Source organism: Nerophis lumbriciformis, linkage group LG13 (genome assembly GCF_033978685.3).
Source record: "Nerophis lumbriciformis linkage group LG13, RoL_Nlum_v2.1, whole genome shotgun sequence".
Taxonomy (NCBI): Eukaryota; Metazoa; Chordata; class Actinopteri; order Syngnathiformes; family Syngnathidae; genus Nerophis; species Nerophis lumbriciformis.
The window spans coordinates 22,676,142-22,697,142 of record NC_084560.2 but is presented as its reverse complement, the minus strand read 5'-3'; the positions used below and the strand labels follow the sequence as shown (position 1 = coordinate 22,697,142).

General features: G+C 37.7%; 1 protein-coding gene across 2 annotated transcripts in view; it reads left to right on the top strand.

Annotated features, from left to right (window-relative positions):
• The first annotated feature begins 14,734 nt into the window (after window positions 1-14,734).
• trpm2 (transient receptor potential cation channel, subfamily M, member 2) overlaps window positions 14,735-21,001 on the top strand; it is a 39,251-nt gene continuing 32,984 nt past the window's right edge. The window contains exons 1-6 of one of the 2 annotated variants that reach the window (XM_061971490.1): window positions 14,735-14,845; window positions 14,933-15,149; window positions 17,814-17,932; window positions 18,009-18,141; window positions 20,518-20,689; window positions 20,783-20,963. In XM_061971490.1, the coding sequence (XP_061827474.1) occupies window positions 14,946-15,149; window positions 17,814-17,932; window positions 18,009-18,141; window positions 20,518-20,689; window positions 20,783-20,963 (809 nt within the window). In that variant the 5' untranslated portion in view covers window positions 14,735-14,845; window positions 14,933-14,945. Of the gene's footprint in view, window positions 14,846-14,932; window positions 15,150-17,813; window positions 17,933-18,008; window positions 18,142-20,517; window positions 20,690-20,782; window positions 20,964-21,001 lie in introns of those variants that run through there. The other variant, XM_061971491.1, reaches the window with a different exon arrangement.

Genomic DNA, 21,001 nt, shown 5'->3' with positions numbered 1-21,001 from the left:
TAGGAGGATGAGATAGGGGCAGCTGCTCTACAGGCGTGACACATCCTTAATCCCTTGCGTTGTGCCTGTAAAGCAGCTCCCCCTATCTCATCCTCCTACAGCTACCATCATCCACCCTTTACCTCCACAGTATTTTGGAAGCCTGGGAGCTTTTGACTTATGAAAGAAACAGCTGTTACCTGGTGGACTCCAAACACTTGGGGACTTTAGAGCGAGCGTTGCCTAATAAGTCAAGCACGAGACTCCGCTGCTCTGCTGGATAAATGGCCTGTGAATATTCAGAAAAATCATAGAGCTTCACTTCTATTTCCTCACTGTCAGATAAGCCGATAACAATTTTAGGGCATATGCCTGTGCCCATCTGGTGCAGTAATCTACCATCACACAAATGTATTGGTTGCCTGTCTTGGTCTTCACCAGCCTGCCTATGAGGTCCATTCCGACCAGCTCAAAGGGGCATTTGGTCTTGAAGAGAAGAGTGGAGATCAATGTTAGCGTGGAGTAAACACACAAAAACTCACACCAACACATGGACAATTATAGCTGCTATGAGGCAATGGTTCGGGGACATGAAAATTTAGGCAACATTTGCATATTCTTCACAACTAGTTTGACTTTGGTAGTCTCAAATGATTGACCTATAAACAGCGAGGCCTTATCCCTGCCAGAGTTTGAATAGGGCCACCTTTTCATGGGAGATTGCAGTGCTAGCCACCCCACCTGTCGCCAAGGATACATGCTGTGTAATTAAAATGCAAAAGGTGAAGTTCACCTTGATTGGCTTGTACTCTGTGCCTGCCTTTAGGTCAACCCTGCCCTTCTGTTGACAGGATGTGCATTCAGACACCTGAGTATAGAAAACAGCCCTTTGAGACACTTGTGATTTAGGGCTATATAAATAAAGATTGATTGATTGAAAACATTGATCAATACAAAATATTTAACGGCTTAAAAGTTATGTCAGTATGGGTATGTGCAGAGTATGTTATTTAATTGTTTGACAAAGGGGAATGGGGTATATAGGCCAAAATGGTAAAGACTCTTTGATATATACTTGGGAATCAAATTGTTTATTTCAGCAATGAAGGCCAAAATATCTGAATTGTTTGACATTCAGATTTTTTTTTAAATTGCTCTATTATTTTTAATGTTTTTATGACAAGCCAGCAGACTGTCCTTCAAAGTGGACAGTCATAAGTGCCCTTCATAAATAAAATGATGGACTGTATTCCATTTATTTCTGACAAGGCAGCAGTACCTTTCAGTAAGACAGGCAAGGCATGTTGTAAAGGCAAAAATGAGGAAAAACCAAATCTTACCCATTTTTCAATGTCACATGTCATGGAGGGCCAGTAACATCTCTTGGAAATTGCATCCCTTGTTTTGATCTGGCCACAATGTGCACCAATGTCACTTGAGTGGAACTCTCTAAATATGGCATCTGCTTCAGCTGCCCCACACACCACTTTAACTTTCAGCTCTTTGGCCGATCCTTTGTGGCGGAGGTAATATAGCTTGCCATCTATGACAAATCAAAGCATTAATTGAAAGCTTATTTTTTACAATGAAAAGTAATACAGTGAAATACAAATATCTCTGATTTGAAATCCAGAGATTGCAGCAATGGTATTTGTTTATTGTAGAAATTTCAATGCTTTACTTGCTGTGCTCACACCTAACAAAGTGAGCGGCCTAATTCAATACAAATTAAATGCAAAACTCACAAATGGCGTGGGGGCAGTGTATATTCATTCATGAAGGATCTATGTATATTAAGATTTACTCTTAGACTATTAAATTAATAAAATGAAAACATGGCTCCGAGACCGTTTATTTATCAAAAAAACAAAACACATGAGTAAATCCGCGACAAAAAATATCTTATCCATCACACAATCAACTCAGAGGATATGGGCACGGCCTCAAAGGGTCAATATCCGATGAGGCATAGAACTGCCATCAACCCAAAATATACAGAAAGGGTTTTTTGGAACAAAAAAAGGAAATTAACATTACTTTCACGTTTTCTTCAATTTTCCATGGATTTAGGTTAAAAGATGTACAATTTCAGACACCATTTATGCACCTGAGTAAAGTTGCGCCGCATTCTCGTGCTAGGTGAGAGTCCATCTTAAGTATGAAAATCTACAAACACTGAACACTGTTGCCCTCTGTGTTTTAACATTTTGATTTCTATTTACTGTTTTAATTGGTTTCACCCTTAAAATCGTTTTTAATCATATTTATTTTATATTGTTTTTATATTGGTTTTATATGTATTTATTTTTATTTTTTTATTCAGTCATTGGTGGAGCTCAAGATAGTATTTGAATGTTGTTTTTAATATTGTTGTGCAGCACTTAGGAAACATTTTGTTGTTTAAATGTGCTATATAAATAAAGTGGATTGGATTGGATTGGATTGAATTATGCTGTAGTTAGTATAATGTAAAACTGTAAATTTAGAAAGGGAATGCTCTGTTTTTCTTTAAATACATTAACACCATCACATTTTGTTCTAATAATACTAAGTCGTTGAACCTCTTGAGACAATTTGGCATTTGTTGGGGTGGTCATCAAGTGCGATGCTAGGTACCATAACTTGCCTTCCACAATGTAGTTTGCCGCTTTTCTTTTCAGGTTGAAGCGCTCGTATTTTTTGGAATTTGGTGGTACTTTCCCTTCGGTAAGGTATTCCAACAATTCTCTATAGGTGCTTGATTCCATGATTTAGATTGGAGTCAAAATCCGCTAATAAATTAGAAGGTGGGCTTCAAACTGGATAAAGCCAAATGTTTCAAGTACCTTGGTAAGGCGCCACCTCCTGTTAATAGTGTGAAATGCCATAAATTTACGCCTAATTGGCTGGGCAAAACGCCGACGGGCTTATCGGAAAATGTAACCCTAGTGCGTCCTGATTCTGGGGGTCCAAATAAGAAAAAGTGAATGGAGATGAAGGGAGGGGGGATGTAAAAAGGGCAGGAAATTGTAATTTAGGTGACTGGTTTAAGAATATGGAACATACAGCCATAACAAACAGAACAACCGCATGTGCATGTATAGCCTTATCTATATTGGAAAATGTATGTGTGTGAGAGAGAATCAACAGCTGATACAATGGACTCATACTATAATGAAAATAAGTAATTGATTTCCAGAATATGTGTAATTTATTAATGCTGAAATTCTGACAACTGATGTTTCATTCCATGATAGCTTTTAATCCGGAAAATGTATGTGTGTGAGAGAGAATCAACAGCTGATACAATGGACTCATACTATAATGAAAGTAAATCATTGATTTCCAGAATATGTGTAATTTATTAATGCTGAAATTCTGACAACGATAGTTTACGCCATTTACGCAAGCGTTCTTCTTCGCCTCCTCTTTGGGCTTGCCGTTTAACCATCAAACAAACGCCATGGGAACATCGCCCCCTGGAGTCACAAATTCTGATGGGTAACAGATTTCGGTACAACACCGGAACAAAAGTCGTCAACTGTTGCACGAAAACAAACTACGAAGCCAGAACGAATGACAGGGAGGACAGACTTAAATAATAATGTCAGTGATGACAAACAGGTGCGTGTCGGGAACAAACGCGGCAGGTGAAAATAATAAGCAGCCATGGCAACAAACTCAGGTGTACAAAACAGGTCCTCAAGGAGTCCAAAACTAACCAAAAACACAAGTATCTTGAAAAAGTAAACAAAAAATATGATCCGGGCAGCGGATCATAACAGAACATACAGTCACGATCAAAAGTTTACATCCACTTGTAAAGAACATAATGTCATGGCTGTCTTGAGTTTCCAATCATTTCTACAACTCTTATTTGTTTGTGATAGAGTGATTGGAGCACATACTTGTTGGTCACAAAAAACATTCATGAAGTTTGGTTCTTTTATGAATTTATTATGGGTCTAATGAAATTGTGCTGAGTCAAAAGTATACATACAGCAATGTTAATATTTGGTTACATGTCTCTTGGCAAGTTTCACTGCAATAAGGCACTTTTGGTAGCTATCCACAAGCTTCTGGTTGAATTTTTGACCACTCGTCTTGACAAAATTGGTGCAGTTCAGGTAAATTTGTTGGTTTTCTGACATGGACTTGTTTCTTCAGCATTGTCCACACATTTAAGTCAGGACTTTGGGAAGGCCATTCTAAAACCTTCATTTTAGCCTGATTTAGCCATTCCTATACCACTTTTGACATGTGTTTGGGGTCATTGTCTTGTTGGAACACCCAACTGCGCCCAAGACCCAACCGATTTTAGGTTGTCCTGAACAATTTGGAGGTAATCCTCCTTTTTCATTGTCCCATTTAAAGCACCAGTTCCATTGGCAGCAAATCAGTCCCAGAGCATAATTCTACCACCACCATGCTTGACGGTAGGGATGGTGTTTCTGGGATTAAAGGCCTCACCTTTTCTCCTCCAAACATATCGCTGGGTATTGTGGCCAAACAGCTAAATTTTTGTTTCATCTGACCACAGAACTTTCTTCCAGAAGGTCTTATCTTTGTCCATGTGATGCATTTTCTATGACAAACTTAAAACCCTAAAAAAAAGTGCTTTGTTCTCCATCCCAGTCCGATGCCCTCCATTGGGCCATGTTCTCGGCCCTGGCAGGCAACAAGCCCCAGTTTGTGAGTCTCCTGCTGGAGAACGGCGTGAATCTAGGGGAGTTCCTGCAGAGCGAGAACACACTGTGTGACCTCTACAAAAAGCTGCCCAGTTGCTTCTTCCTCCGCAAGCTGGCCCAACGGGTCCACAGGTCCTGCTGTCAGAAGAGGAAGGTGTTTGTCATTAAAAACCGGGTACAGGCGGGACCAAGTGAGGGCATCTGCTTGAAATACGTGTCTGATGAGGTGCGGCACCTGCTGGGCAACTTCACCCAGCCCATCTACCCTCCGCCTACCATTACGTACCAGTTCAACATGGAGGATGGAACATCGGTGAGCTTCTTCGTCATCTCCTATTTCAGAGAATAACTTCCCACTCATCTCATTAGACACTTCAGACACTTAATTTTTTTGTGGTTAAACTTGAAAGCATAGTAAATTTTGTGACTTGAATATTAACCAAGTATTGGTGATATTGTTATTATAAGCCAACCCCACATCCCACATACAGTCTGCAGTGAGCAGAAATCAGTGATGAAGGAAAAAAAAGCAAACGTATAGCGTTTTTTAAATTAATGCGCCGTGTATGCTTATAATTATCAAAATACGTAAATACAAAATGTTATTATAAATGTGACCATTACTACATTACATATAAATTTACATCATGTATATAAAACCCTAATGGAGGTGTTCGGATGTTTTTAAGGGCTCTATGGGCAGAATTGAACAGCTACCCAAGGCTCCATTGTAAGCGGACGTTTGATCAAATGTATTTAATAGTTAGAATGCATTAAAAAAAATCCATCCGTCATCATGTCTTTCATAAAATTCCCCAAAAAAGTGCAGTTCCCCATTAAGAAACTTCTCTATGATTTTGGCTCCAGACTTCTTCTGTTTTAATTAGATTATCATTACTGCCACAAATGGTGAAAAGGCGTATTACAACTGAGTACTAGCGGCCCATACTTAGACTTAGACTTCCTTTTATTGTCATTCAAATTTGAACTTTACAGTACAGATAAAAATGAAATTTTGTTGCATTAGCTCGTTTTAGTGCAGGATAAAAGAGCAATAAGGTGCAGATATAAATAAATAGATTACTGTACAGCATACTTGCCAACCTTGAGACCTCTGATTTCGGGAGGTGGGGTGTGGGGGCGTGGTCGGGGGCGGGGGCGGGGCGTGGTTAAGAGGGGAGGAGTATATTGACTGCTAGAATTCACCAAGTCAAGTATTTCATATATATATATATATATATATATATATATATATATATATATATATATATATATATATATATAATATCCTGAAAATATGCAAACAAAACTGTGTTTAGATAATTGATACTTCAAACTTGCATAAATATTAAGGAATATAACATAACTTGGCTTCTGAGAGTTTCAAAATGTAATGAATAAAATGCTAAAGTTGTTGATAAACAAGCAATTATTTTAATAATTAAATATGGTCATTTGAAATTAATTATTATGATAATTTAAAATCAATTATTTCAAATATGTTTATTTTAATGTATAATTCTATGGCTGGATGTAATAAGGAGTCACAAAAAAATAAAAATAAAAATACAATTTTGATGTTTTTAGCAAAATATAGTAAAAATGTATTATTATTATTTTTTTTTTTTAGTTAATAAATATATTTATTTTTAGGTAAAATAAACATAATAATTTATCTCTAGTCTGGATGATTTAGTTCTTGTCACCCTGTTGTCCTCCCGTCATGAAAAAAGGCTGTCCTCACTCAGGTCCGCATGGAGCTGGAGGGGGCGTGGCCTCCAGCTCCGGCTGAAAATCGGGAGATTTTCGGGAGAATATTTGTCCCGGGAGGTTTACGGGAGAGGCGCTGAATTTCGGGAGTCTCCCGGAAAATTCGGGAGGGTTGGCAAGTATGCTGTACAGATAAATATATTGCACTTTTTCATATGCATCCACGTTTATGGATGTATGTTATATTGTCTTTATATTGCAGCGAGTTAATCCGTTTTTGGGGGGGGGAATTGAGGGAATTATTTTGATGCGTTCAAGAGTCTTATGGCCTGAGGGAAGAAGCTGTTACAGAACCTGAAGGTTCTGCTACGGAGGCTGCGTAATCTCTTTCTAGAGCCCAGTAGTGAAAACAGTCTTTGGTGGGGGTGGGAGGAGTCTCTAAGGATTTTCCGAGCCCTGGTCAAGCAGCGGCTTTTTGCGATTTCGACACAGCTGAGAAACAGATATTTTTTTTGGCGGCCCTATGGTTGAGAAACACTGGATTACAGTAAATCCATAATGGGCCTTAGATAGTTTACACAAGGTATACATCAAAGCACATTACCGGATCCCTTTCACTGTCCCTCCAGCTGTCAAGAAGTCTGTCAGGTTCCCAAGCGCCCCTCAGGATGGACCTTGCTGAGGCCCAGAGAGATCCCGCTAGAGACATTTTTCTTTGGGCTGTTGTGCAGAACAATAAGGAGCTGGCAGACATTGCCTGGGAGCAGGTAGTCCCAACACTAAGACAGACCAAGCTGGGTAAACAACTGTTTGTATTGTGTACAGTCATCCGTGAACCATTATTTACACAGTGCACAGACTGCATGTCCGCTGCTCTGGCTGCATGTAAGATCTTAAAGAAAATGGCGGAGGAAGAAAGTGATGCGGACGAAGCCGTCGAGATGCGAGAGCTGGCCTATCACTACGAGAGACACGCTATTGGTATGCACTGTATATTGTACATCACACCAATTAAAAACAGATGGGGCGATAAAGCTGTTTATCTTCTATGTTGTAGGTGTGTTCACGCAGTGTTACAGCAGCGGTGAGGAACGGGCGAAAAAGCTGCTGGTTCGTGTGTCGCCATTGTGGGGGAGGACAACCTGCCTGCGGTTGGCACTGGCTGCCAACTGTAAAAGCTTTGTGGCTCTGTCAGGTGTCCAGGTGCAGTAAAAAATGTATATTTTACATACCCTTTTAATCCACCGTACTGTATATACTCAAAGGGTGGCCTCCGCTCATGGAGCCGTGCATTGTCATTTCAGTAAATAACCTAAGGAACCCAAATTAAGGGTGGGTAAAAAAATAGCAATATGGCAATAAATAGCAATGTTAATTTAATAATATACTTCCAGGGTCATTTCCTCTTACTAACGTAATTTCCTCTTACGTCATTGACAGCTATTGATAAAACTTCGGCTTTGACACAGGACAGCAGCACACACAATATTGTAGTGAAATGGTTTCAACAATAATGTTGATATAAAGCACAGACATTTAACAGTATTATATATTAATTAATATTAGTGAAATGGTTTCAACAATAATGTTGATTTAAAGTACAGACATTTAACAGTATTATATATTAATTAATATTAGTGAAATGGTTTCAACAATAATGTTGATTTAAAGTACGGACATTTAACAGTATTATATATTAATTAATATTAGTGAAATGGTTTCAACAATAATGTTGATTTAAAGTACAGACATTTAACAGTATTATATATTAACTAATTTTAGTGAAATGGTTCCAACAATAATGTTGATTTAAAGTACAGACATTTAACAGTATTATATATTAATTAATATTAGTGAAATGGTTTCAACAATTATGTTGATTTAAAGTACAGACATTTAACAGTATTATATATTAATTAATATTAGTGAAATGGTTTCAACAATAATGTTGATTTAAAGTACGGACATTTAACAGTATTATATATTAATTAATATTAGTGAAATGGTTTCAACAATAATGTTGATTTAAAGTACATACATTTAACAGTTATATATATTAATTAATTTTAGTGAAATGATTTCTACAATAATGTTGATTTAAAGTACAGACATTTAACAGTATTATATATTAATTAATATTAGTGAAATGATTTCAACAATAATGTTGATTTAAAGTACGGACATTTAACAGTATTATATATTAATTAATATTAAAAGTTAAAAGTTAAAGTTAAAGTACCAATGATTGTCACACACACACTAGGTGTGGCGAAATTACTCTCTGCATTTGACCCATCACCCTTGATCACCCCCTGGGAGGTGAGGGGAGCAGTGGGCTGCAGCGGTGGCCGCGCCCGGGAATCATTTTTGGTGATTTAACCCCCAATTCCAACCCTTGATGCTGAGTGCCAAGCAGGGAGGTAATGGGTCCCATTTTTATAGTCTTTGGTTTGACTCGGCCGGGGTTTGAACTCACGACCTACCGATCTCAGGGCGGACACTCTAACCACTAGGCCACTGAGCAGGTATATTAGTGAAAATGGTTTCAACAATAATGTTGATTTAAAGTACAGACATTTAACAGTATTATATATTAATTAATATTAGTGAAATGGTTTCAACAATTATGTTGATTTAAAGTACAGACATTTAACAGTATTATATATTAATTAATATTAGTGAAATGGTTTCAACAATAATGTTGATTTAAAGTACAGACATTTAACAGTATTATATATTAATTAATATTAGTGAAATGGTTTCAACAATAATGTTGATTTAAAGTACGGACATTTAACAGTATTATATATTAATTAATATTAGTGAAATGGTTTCAACAATAATGTTGATTTGAAGTACAGACATTTAACAGTATTATATATTAATTAATTTTAGTGAAATGGTTTCAACAATAATGTTGATTTAAAGTACAGACATTAAACAGTATTATATATTAATTAATATTAGTGAAATGGTTTCAACAATAATGTTGATTTAAAGTACAGACATTTAACAGTATTATATATTAATTAATATTAGTGAAATGGTTTCAACAATAATGTTGATTTAAAGTACGGACATTTAACAGTATTATATATTAATTAATATTAGTGAAATGGTTTCAACAATAATGTTGATTTAAAGTACAGACATTTAACAGTTATATATATTAATTAATTTTAGTGAAATGGTTTCTACAATAATGTTGATTTAAAGTACAGACATTTAACAGTATTATATATTAATTAATATTTTTTGCATGTTACCACGAAGACAGAAGTTCCCAGCAGCGGCCCTAACACTCCGCCTGAAATTTTCCCTAACACTCTGCCTGGAATTTTCCCTAACACTCCGCCTGGAATTTTCCCTAACACTCCGCCTGGAATTTTTCGAAACCTACTGGTGTTTGACATAAGTCACCTGGGAAAGATAAAGACAAATGTCATTCAGTGACACCACCATTTTCAGGAGATTTGGATTCTGTCGATCGCTGTCAATGACGTAAGAGGAAATGACGGCAGTAAAAGGAAATGACGTAAGAGGAAATGACCCCGGAAGTAAATGGGGGGGGGGAAGGTTTTTGTAGGGGGGAAGAAATTTGGCGTGACAGCACCTCATGATTTGATTTGTTTCCGATTCTTGAGTTTGATTGTTCGATTCAGAGTTGATTCTCTATTCAACACGATTCTCATAATATACTATTTGGTATATAAATAATTTGTAAAACTTTTTCAAAACTTGTTACAGGTTACAAAAACTCCTATTGGCTGCTGACATTCATGCAGTATTGACCTAAAAAATGTCTTTATAAAAAGTAATTTCGAGAGCAACTCCAACCCAGTCCCAGCTTTATAATACTAAAGATTTAAATGTACAAAGCAATTGAGAAATGTAATACTTACTACATACCGTATTTTCCGGACTATAAGGCGCACTTAAAATCCTTTTTTCCCCCTCAAAACTCGACAGTGCACCTTATAACCCAGTGCGCCTAATGTAAGGCATAAGTTTGGTTGAGCTCACCAACCTCAAAGCTATTTTATTTGGTACATCATGTAATGATAAGTGTGACCAGTAGATGGCAGTCAAACATAAGAGATAAGTGGAGCCTCCACTATGATGGGTCTCAAGTAAACAACACCAACATTTGAAATCCATCCATCCATAAATGTTCCTTTAAAAATATAGAACATTACACACGGCGTTCAAAAATCTATCAAAATGTTTTAGTACGACTTTGATAAGCTATGAAGCCGCTCCGCTTGAAGGATTGTCAGCCCATTAAACATACAAGTATTATTATGGTGTGTGTATAAGGTAAGACTGGCGTTTTGTTTCGCAATATTATGCAAAAGCAACTTTTCTTACCTTCTGGTACCTGCTAATCTGTATTTGGGATCTGCGTAAATCCTGAATAATTGCCCGCATCCGCCTTTGTAGTCCGTGCCGACACCGTAGTTGATAAGCTTCTTCTTTTTCTCTATATTCTTGTTATGGGACATTCATCCTCCGCTGTTGCCATTTCTAATACAAAGTAGTGTAAAGTTGTTACTTATATCTGTCAGTAAACTCGCCATGAAAGCGCTAAAACATACCGGTCTAGTGAGTTTACATTATTCACCCAAGGAACTTTAGTTATTAGAGAGTTCCGGTCGGACGGTTTTTCACGGTCCAAATTTCCTGCGGATGAAGAAATGCTGCTCCGTTATTGATTTAAGTAAAGTCTGAATGTTATTAAAACAGTTAGCTCCATCGTTTGACACTTCTTCCAACCCCGCCCTTGCACGCTACACCGCTACAACAAAGATGGCGGGGAGAAGACACTACCGAAGGTGAGCCGTGTAAATAAGACCACCCACAAAACGGCGCATCTTGAAGCGACTGTCAAAAAGCGGCTTGAAGATGATCTGTAAAACATCATCAATGCAACATTTTGACCAACGAACCACTATTACATGTTATGTAGACCACAAGGAAGTGTTTTACATTTAGAAAAAAATTATAATAATTTGACTCCTTTAATGCGCCTAATAATCCGGTGCGTCTAATTTATGAGAAAATATCACAAATAGACCTTGTAATCCGGTGCGCCCTGTGGTCAGGAAATTACGGTACAATACTAAAAAAAGAAAAAACAAAAGTCATTGAAAGCAACAGTATCAATAATAGTAATAATAATATCAATAATAGCTGTTTAACGTTTTTAATCCAACAATTTATTCTTAAAAAAAAAAAGAACTGCAAAAACATACAAAACATTTTTTGAAGCATAATCAATATTATTTGTATTGATTATGCTTAAAAAAAAAGTTTTGTATTTTTTTAAGCATAATCAGTATTATTTGTATTGATTATGCTTAAAAAAATGTTTTGTATTTTTTTGCAATTCTTTATTTTTTTAAGAATAAATTGTTGGATTAAAAACGTTAAACAGCTATTATTGATATTATTATTACTATTATTGATACTGTTGCTTTCAATAACTTTTGTTTTTTCTTTTTTTACCACAGTTTTATTTTCCGCTAGAGGATACCACACCAATCAGAGCATTGCTGTTCAATGTCGTGGCCACTGATTGGCTAAGCCTCAGGAAGCAGTACTATATCGGCTTTAAAGAGTGTAAAGGTGACACAAGGGTGTTATTTTCTGTCATAATTCTGAAAAACATATTTAAATGTAGTTAACAGGTTTTTTATGCCCTCTAGTGATGAAAATATTTCATTTATAATTAATGATTCCTACTTTGAGGAAATGTGTTCATCGCAATCATGTAGTAGTAGTAGTAGTAGTACTATCTCGAACAAAATCCTAATTACTTAAAATTCACAGTTCAACATGTCCGAAAGAGAATAGGAAGAAGCAAATATTGTTTAATGCTAGCCTTTCATTACAGCAATTACTAGTACCGGTAAGTTTATTCTCTACCTGTGTTCACAATGCACTGCATGTTCACAATGGTATTCAATATTACTAAAAAAATGATTTTCTTCAAATAAATGGCCCCTTTGCACATCTTACACATAACAGTTGCCTGATAGTCTTTGATACACTCTTTATTGGATCATATTAGATTGTAGTGTGTGTGTGTGTGTGTGTGTGTGTGTGTGTGTGTGTGTGTGTGTGTGTGTGCGTGCGTGCGTGCGTGCGTGCGTGCGTGCGTGCGTGCGTGTGTGTGTGTGTGTGTGTGTGTGTGTGTGTGTGTGTGTGTGTGTGTGAGACCTCCAGGCCCTGTTGACTGAGATCTGGTGTGGGGAGCTTTCAGTGGCCAATCCTGTGTGGAGAGTGATGCTCTGCATGATATGCTTTCCACTCATCTACACTGGCTTTCTAACATACAGGTGACTTTGAATCCATAATAGTCAAATAAATAAAATAATTAAGCGCTGCAGTGCATATTAATACATCAACAAATACCAGTGAAGGAATGACATCAAAACAATCCCTTTAGATGTGTAACTTAGTCTTACTTTCTGCATAATTTTATATGTATTGAAGATTAAAAATAAGAGTCCATATATACATATGTTTAAAAAAAACTCCACCTGATATATCTTAAACTTGTCTAACTATAAGAACCTGAACATACATTCAAAAGGACATCAAATAAACTAATTTCATATAATTGCTACTGTTAAAATTCTACGGTGAATTCACAGCAAATTACAAACTAATAATTGAAGTACTTAACAGCAACATTTACAGTAATTTACGGTGAAATATCTTTACAGCAATTTACTGTAACTGCAGAACTGTGATTTTACACTTATGCACAATTAAGTTACAACCAAATGCTGTAACTTCACAATTGTAATTTTAAAGTTTATTAGTTACATCTGTCTGTATAGTTGTGTAGTTAATTACTTGGTTTAAATGCAGAATTACAGTGTGCATACTGTAACATGCATGTATTGGACACTTGGTTATGTCTACTGTTTTCCACCGACGCCATGACATCATTAAGGTCAGCGTATAAAGTATATTGCATTTCAGTATTTTGCATTCGAAAGGTGTACATTAAAAAAAAAAAATTAAAAAAAATTTTAGACCGGCAACAACAATAAAATAATTCCTATGAAAATGTAATATAAAAACTCAAATGAGAAAATGTAAAAAAAAAAAATCATAAAATAAAAAAGTATTGCTTGTCTCTTTCCATCTAAAGCAGGGGTCAGCAACCCAAAATGTTGAAAGAGCCATATTGTACCAAAAATACAAAAACAAATTTGTCTGGAGCCGCAAAAAATTAAAAGCCATATTTCATAGAGACAGTGTGTCATGAGATATAAATTGAATTAAGAGGACTTAAAGGAAACTAAATGAGCTCAAATATAGCTACAAATGAGGCATAATGATGCAATATGTACATATAGCTAGCCTAAATATTATGTTAGCATCGATTACCTTGCAGTGCAGTGACCAAATATGCCCGATTAGCACTCCACACAAGTCAATAACATCAACAAAACTCACCTTTGTGCGTTCATGCACAACGTTTAAAGTTTGGTGGACAAAATGAGACAGAAAAAGAAGTGGCATAAAACACGTCCTAGAAAGTCGGAGAAAGTTATACATGTAAACAAACTATGGTGAGTTCAAGGACCGCCAAAATTAGTAGGACAAAACGGTGCTTGCCAAATACTCGAATCAGTGAAGCATGTTTAATATAAACAGTGTGCTTTATAACAATTAGGGAGGTTTGTGTTATGGTTGTCCTCCTACAGAAACCATATTAAAACAAAAAAAATATATTTTTTTCCCCTCATCTTTTTCTATTTTTCATACATTTTTTAAAAAGTTCCAGAGAGCCACTAGGGCGACGCTAAAGAGCCGCATGCGGCTCTAGAGCCGTGGGTTGCCGACCCCTGATCTAAAGGAATACATTTTGCCTAATCAGCTGATTACAAATATAGTAATTTTAATAATAATATTAATATACATAATAATTGTAATAATATTACAATTATAATCATAATCATAATCTAATCCATCCATCTTCTTCCGCTTATCCGAGGTCAGGTTGCACAAGCAATAATATAATATAATGATCATTTTAATCATCTAGTTTTAAACCCACTGTGGTCATCTTGTGCTGCTATGTTAATATTTAGCACATGACCAAGACTTGTGTATAAGAATAAGGTGTGTCATTATTAAATTACAATAAGATGTGACTAAATAATAGGTAATTATTTAGTTAGTGTTGCAATTTTGTAACTGCGTGTACTCCAAACCACCACCAGGTAGCAGCAATGCCTTTTACATGAGTACATTTGTCAACTAAATGGCTTGGGTGAATAATTCATAATGTGCAACATGGCTGTTATGATTCTCTTTTTACTGCGTACCAAATCATTCTTTTAAAATTAATTGTCCTTGCCGCTTCTTTCTAGACGCGATGAGCTAATCCAAAGGGAAGTTGAAAAAAACGAAGCGATAAAGACAGTCGAGAGTGTCACAGGAAGTGCGCTGACAACCAAAGCTAAGCGCTTGTGAGTAGACATTTTATGTTGTCTGACATTGGCTGGTGTATATTGTTATAAAAAAAAAAACCATGGTCATTTTGTGCTCCCCTGTAGTGACCTCACCACTATGACGTCTCTGAACTGCTGGACCAGACTGACTGGCCTGTACGGTTCGCCACAGGTCAAGTTTTACTGGAATATTGTCTTCTATTTCGCCTTCCTCTTCCTGTTTGCGGCAGTGCTGATGATGGACTTCCAGGCCACGCCCTCTCCTATGGAGATCCTACTGTACGTGTGGCTCTTCTCTGTGGTGTGCGAGGAGGTCCGGCAGGCGAGTGGCCATTTTGTACTGAGCAGCCAGGACTGAGATGTGCTATACGTACTGCCTCCCTATGTCATTTAACTTATCATCACAATCAACCATCTATTAGAAAAGTCAGACTACACTTACAATATAGGATGCCTGCACACACGTATAGAAGAATAAGTCATTCATTAAAGGGGAACATTATCACCAGACCTATGTAAGCGTCAATATACAGGTAAAAGCCAGTAAATTAGAATATTTTGAAAAACTTGATTTATTTCAGTAATTGCATTCAAAAGGTGTAACTTGTACATTATATTTATTCTTTGCACACAGACTGATGCATTCAAATGTTTATTTCATTTAATTTTGATGATTTGAAGTGGCAACAAATGAAAATCCAAAATTCCGTGTGTCACAAAATTAGAATATTACTTAAGGCTAATACAAAAAAGGGATTTTTAGAAATGTTGGCCAACTGAAAAGTATGAAAATGAAAAATATGAGCATGTACAATACTCAATACTTGGTTGGAGCTCCTTTTGCCTCAATTACTGCGTTAATGCGGCGTGGCATGGAGTCGATGAGTTTCTGGCACTGCTCAGGTGTTATGAGAGCCCAGGTTGCTCTGATAGTGGCCTTCAACTCTTCTGCGTTTTTGGGTCTGGCATTCTGCATCTTCCTTTTCACAATACCCCACAGATTTTCTATGGGGCTAAGGTCAGGGGAGTTGGCGGGCCAATTTAGAACAGAAATACCATGGTCCGTAAACCAGGCACGGGTAGATTTTGCGCTGTGTGCAGGCGCCAAGTCCTGTTGGAACTTGAAATCTCCATCTCCATAGAGCAGGTCAGCAGCAGGAAGCATGAAGTGCTCTAAAACTTGCTGGTAGACGGCTGCGTTGACCCTGGATCTCAGGAAATAGAGTGGACCGACACCAGCAGATGACATGGCACCCCAAACCATCACTGATGGTGGAAACTTTACACTAGACTTCAGGCAACGTGGATCCTGTGCCTCTCCTGTCTTCCTCCAGACTCTGGGACCTCGATTTCCAAAGGAAATGCAAAATTTGCATGGTTGGGTGATGGTTTGGGGTGCCATGTCATCTGCTGGTGTCGGTCCACTCTGTTTCCTGAGATCCAGGGTCAACACAGCCGTCTACCAGCAAGTTTTAGAGCACTTCATGCTTCCTGCTGCTGACCTGCTCTATGGAGATGGAGATTTCAAGTTCCAACAGGACTTGGCGCCTGCACACAGCGCAAAATCTACCCGTGCCTGGTTTACGGCCCATGGTATTTCTGTTCTAAATTGGCCCGCCAACTCCCCTGACCTTAGCCCCATAGAAAATCTGTGGGGTATTGTGAAAAGGAAGATGCAGAATGCCAGACCCAAAAACGCAGAAGAGTTGAAGGCCACTATCAGAGCAACCTGGGCTCTCATAACACCTGAGCAGTGCCAGAAACTCATCGACTCCATGCCACGCCGCATTAACACAGTAATTGAGGCAAAAGGAGCTCCAACCAAGTATTGAGTATTGTACATGCTCATATTTTTCATTTTCATACTTTTCAGTTGGCCAACATTTCTAAAAATCCCTTTTTTGTATTAGCCTTAAGTAATATTCTAATTTTGTGACACACGGAATATTGGATTTTCATTTGTTGCCACTTCAAATCATCAAAATTAAATGAAATAAACATTTGAATGCATCAGTCTGTGTGCAATGAATAAATATAATGTACAAGTTACACCTTTTGAATGCAATTACTGAAATAAATCAAGTTTTTCAAAATATTCTAATTTACTGGCTTTTACCTGTATACCTTGATGTTGCAGAAAAAAGACCATATATTTTTTTAACCGATTTCCGAACTCTAAATGGGTGAATTTTGGCGAATTAAACGCCTTTCTATTATTCGCTCTCGGAGCGATGATGTCACAACGTGACGTCACATCGGGAAGCAATCCGCCATTTTCTCAAACACATTACAAACACCGAGTCAAATCAGCTCTGTTATTTTCCGTTTTTTCGACTGTTTTCCGTACCTTGGAGACATCATGCCTCGTCGGTGTGTTGTCGGAGGGTGTAACAACACGAACAGGGACGAATTCAAGTTGCACCAGTGGCCCAAAGATGCGAAAGCGGCAAGAAATTGGACGTTTGTTCCGCACACTTTACCGACGAAAGCTATGCTACGACAGAGATGGCAAGAATGTGTGGATATCCTGCGACACTCAAAGCAGATGCATTTCCAACGATAAAGTCAAAGAAATCTGCCGCCAGACCCCCATTGAATCTGCCGGAGTGTGTGAGCAATTCAGGGACAAAGGAACTCGGTAGCACGGCAAGCAATGGCGGCAGTTTGTTCCCGCAGACGAGCGAGCTAAACCCCCTGGATGTCTTGGCTCACACCGTCCCTTATGCCATATATATATATATATGTATATATATAACGATGGTTAAAATCAGGCACTTTGAAGCTCTTTTTAGGGATATTGCGTGACGGGTAAAATTTTGAAAAAAACTTCGAAAAATAAAATAAGCCACTGGGAACTGATTTTTAATGGTTTTAACCCTTCTGAAATTGTGATAATGTTCCCCTTTAACATAAATACATTTAGGAATAATTTTCCACAATTGTAGTGTTTTATCCATGTTGTCCCTTTTTGTCTTTTTCATCTCAGTTGTTCTATGACCCAGATGGATTTGGGTTCCATAAGAAAGCCAGGGTGTACATTAGAGAACTGTGGAACATTTTAGACGTTTTATCCATCGTCCTCTTTATTATTGGCCTTGCGCTTAGGTGAGTTATACTTTTACTTTTAGTAGTGCACCATCTCCAAGTTTTTCTTTTAATAACTGAATTATTTCTCCTGAAGGCTAACAACTAGGCTGTTTTATCCTGGCAAGTACATCCTCTGCATCGATTTTGTGGTCTTCTGCCTGCGTCTCATGGCCATCTTCACCATCAGTCGAACACTTGGACCTAAGATCATCATTGTCAGGAGAATGGTAAGAGAATCCCTGTGCAAAATAACAAGGCATCAAGTTTAACAACATGTCTTAATTCTACAACCACCACGGTTGTCTTTGAGATCACAGGTGTCAAACTCAAGGCCAGGGGGCTCACCCTGTCATTTAATATGGCCCGCCATTTCATTTAATATTGGCCTGCCTTGCCATTAAAGTCGGCCCGCCATGTAATTTTATGTTGTCCGCCACATTATTTTATGTCGTTTGCCACATCATTTATGTGGTCCGTCATGTTATTTTAAGTTGCCTGTCATGTAATTTATGTAGTACACCACAATATTTAATGTGGTCTGACACATTATTTTAACTGGCCTGCCACATAATGTATGTGGTCCGATACATTATTTTATTTGGCCCACCACATCATTTATGTGGTCTGCCACAATATTGTTCGTGGCCTTCCACTTCATTTATGTAGTTCGCCACACTATTTTAACTGGCTTGCCACATCATTTATGTGTTCTGCCACATCATTTATGTGTTCTGCCACATCATTTATGTGTTCTGCCACATTATTTTATGTGACCTGCCACATTATTTTAAGTGACCTGCAACATAATTTATGTGGTCCGCCACATTATTTTATGTCGTTTGCCACATCTTTTATGTGGTCCGTCATGTTATTTTAAGTTGCCTGTCATGTAATTTATGTAGTACACCACAATATTTATTGTGGTCTGACACATTATTTTAACTGGCCTGCCACATAATGTATGTGGTCCGATACATTATTTTATTTGGCCCACCACATCATTTATGTGGTCTGCCACAATATTGTTCGTGGCCTTCCACTTCATTTATGTAGTTCGCCACACTATTTTAACTGGCTTGCCACATCATTTATGTGTTCTGCCACATCATTTATGTGTTCTGCCACATCATTTATGTGTTCTGCCACATTATTTTATATGACCTGCCACATTATTTTAAGTGACCTGCAACATAATTTATGTGGTCCGCCACATTATTTTATGTAGCCTGCCACATCATTTATGTGGTCCGTCATGTTATTTTAAGTTGCCTGTCATGTAATTTATGTAGTACACCATAATATTTAATGTGGTCTGACACATTATTTTAACTGGCCTGCCACATAATGTATGTGGTCCGATACATTATTTTATTTGGCCCACCACATCATTTATGTGGTCTGCCACAATATTGTACGTGGCCCTCCACTTCATTTATGTAGTTCGCCACACTATTTTAACTGGCTTGCCACATCATTTATGTGTTCTGCCACATCATTTATGTGTTCTGCCACATTATTTTATGTGACCTGCCACATTATTTTAATTGACCTGCAACACAATTTATGTGGTCCGCCACATTATTTTATGTAGCCTGCCACTTCATTTAAGTGGTCTGTCATGTTATTTTAAGTGGCCTGTCATGTAATTTATGTAGTACACCGTAATATTTAATGTGGTCTGACACATTATTTTAACTGGCCTGCCACATAATGTATGTGGTCCGATACATTATTTTATTTGGCCCACCACGTCATTTATGTGATCTGCCACAATATTGTTCGTGGCCTTCCACTTCATTTATGTAGTTCGCCACACTATTTTAATTGGCTTGCCACATCATTTATGTGTTCTGCCACATCATTTATGTGTTCTGCCACATCATTTATGTGTTCTGCCACGTTATTTTACGTGACCTGCCACGTTATTTTACGTGACCTGCCACGTTATTTTATGTGACCTGCAACATAATTTATGTGGTCCTCCACATTATTTTATGTAGCCTGCCACTTCATTTATGTGGTCCGTAATGTTATTTTATGTGGCCTGTCAATTTATGTGGTGCACCACAATATTTTACGTGACCTGCCACCTTATTTTACGTGACCTGCCACCTTATTTTACGTGACCTGTCACATCATTTTGTGTGACCTGCCACATTATTTTATGTGACCTGCCACATTATTTATGTGGCCTGCCACGATATTTTATGTGGCCTGCCAAAATAATTTACGTGGCCTGCCACAATAATTTTGTGGTCTGTAAAAGGCTGGAAATAATAATGCACTTTTTGGCTGAATGTATTTTTGTTCTTTCAGTTTTGACGGAAAAATGTATGGCATGCAATTGCATATGTTCTACACTTTAATATTATCTGACCATGCAACAAGATGTTCAGCATTTTTTTTTGGGTTATCAATGTATAAATATCTACTTGTCACCTTGATTTATAATCTCATCAAAAGGGTTGGTTATTCAAATTGCGTAACCAGACTATTATACGTTTATATTTATATATGTCCACTGTTACAAGCGGCCCTCTGAGGGACACCATAATAGCAATGTGTCTCTCAATGAAAACGAGTGTGACCCCCCCGTGTTTTAGATGATGGACATGTTCTTCTTCATGTTCCTGCTGAGTATCTGGGTGGTGGCGTACGGCGTGGCCAAACAAGGCATCCTGATCCACAATGATGATCGTCTGGAATGGATCATCCGGGGTGCTGTTTATGAGCCGTACCTCACCATATTTGGCGACTTCCCCACAAACATTGATCGTGAGCAGAAATAGAAAACATGCCACTCGACCTGAATCTTACAAAGCTATTTTGGACAGCTGTATGTAATCCCGAGATTATTTTCTTATGCAGATACTGCATTCAATATAGACGAATGCACCATGAATGGCAGTGAGCCCTTGAAGCCCAAATGTCCTGTGCTGAATGAAAACCAAACTCCAGCCTTCCCCGAGTGGCTCACCATCTTCATGCTATGTGTCTACCTCCTCTTCGCCAACATCCTGCTGCTCAACCTGCTGATCGCCATCTTCAAGTAAGTAGTCCCACCTTAATCATTCTTCATGCCAGCCC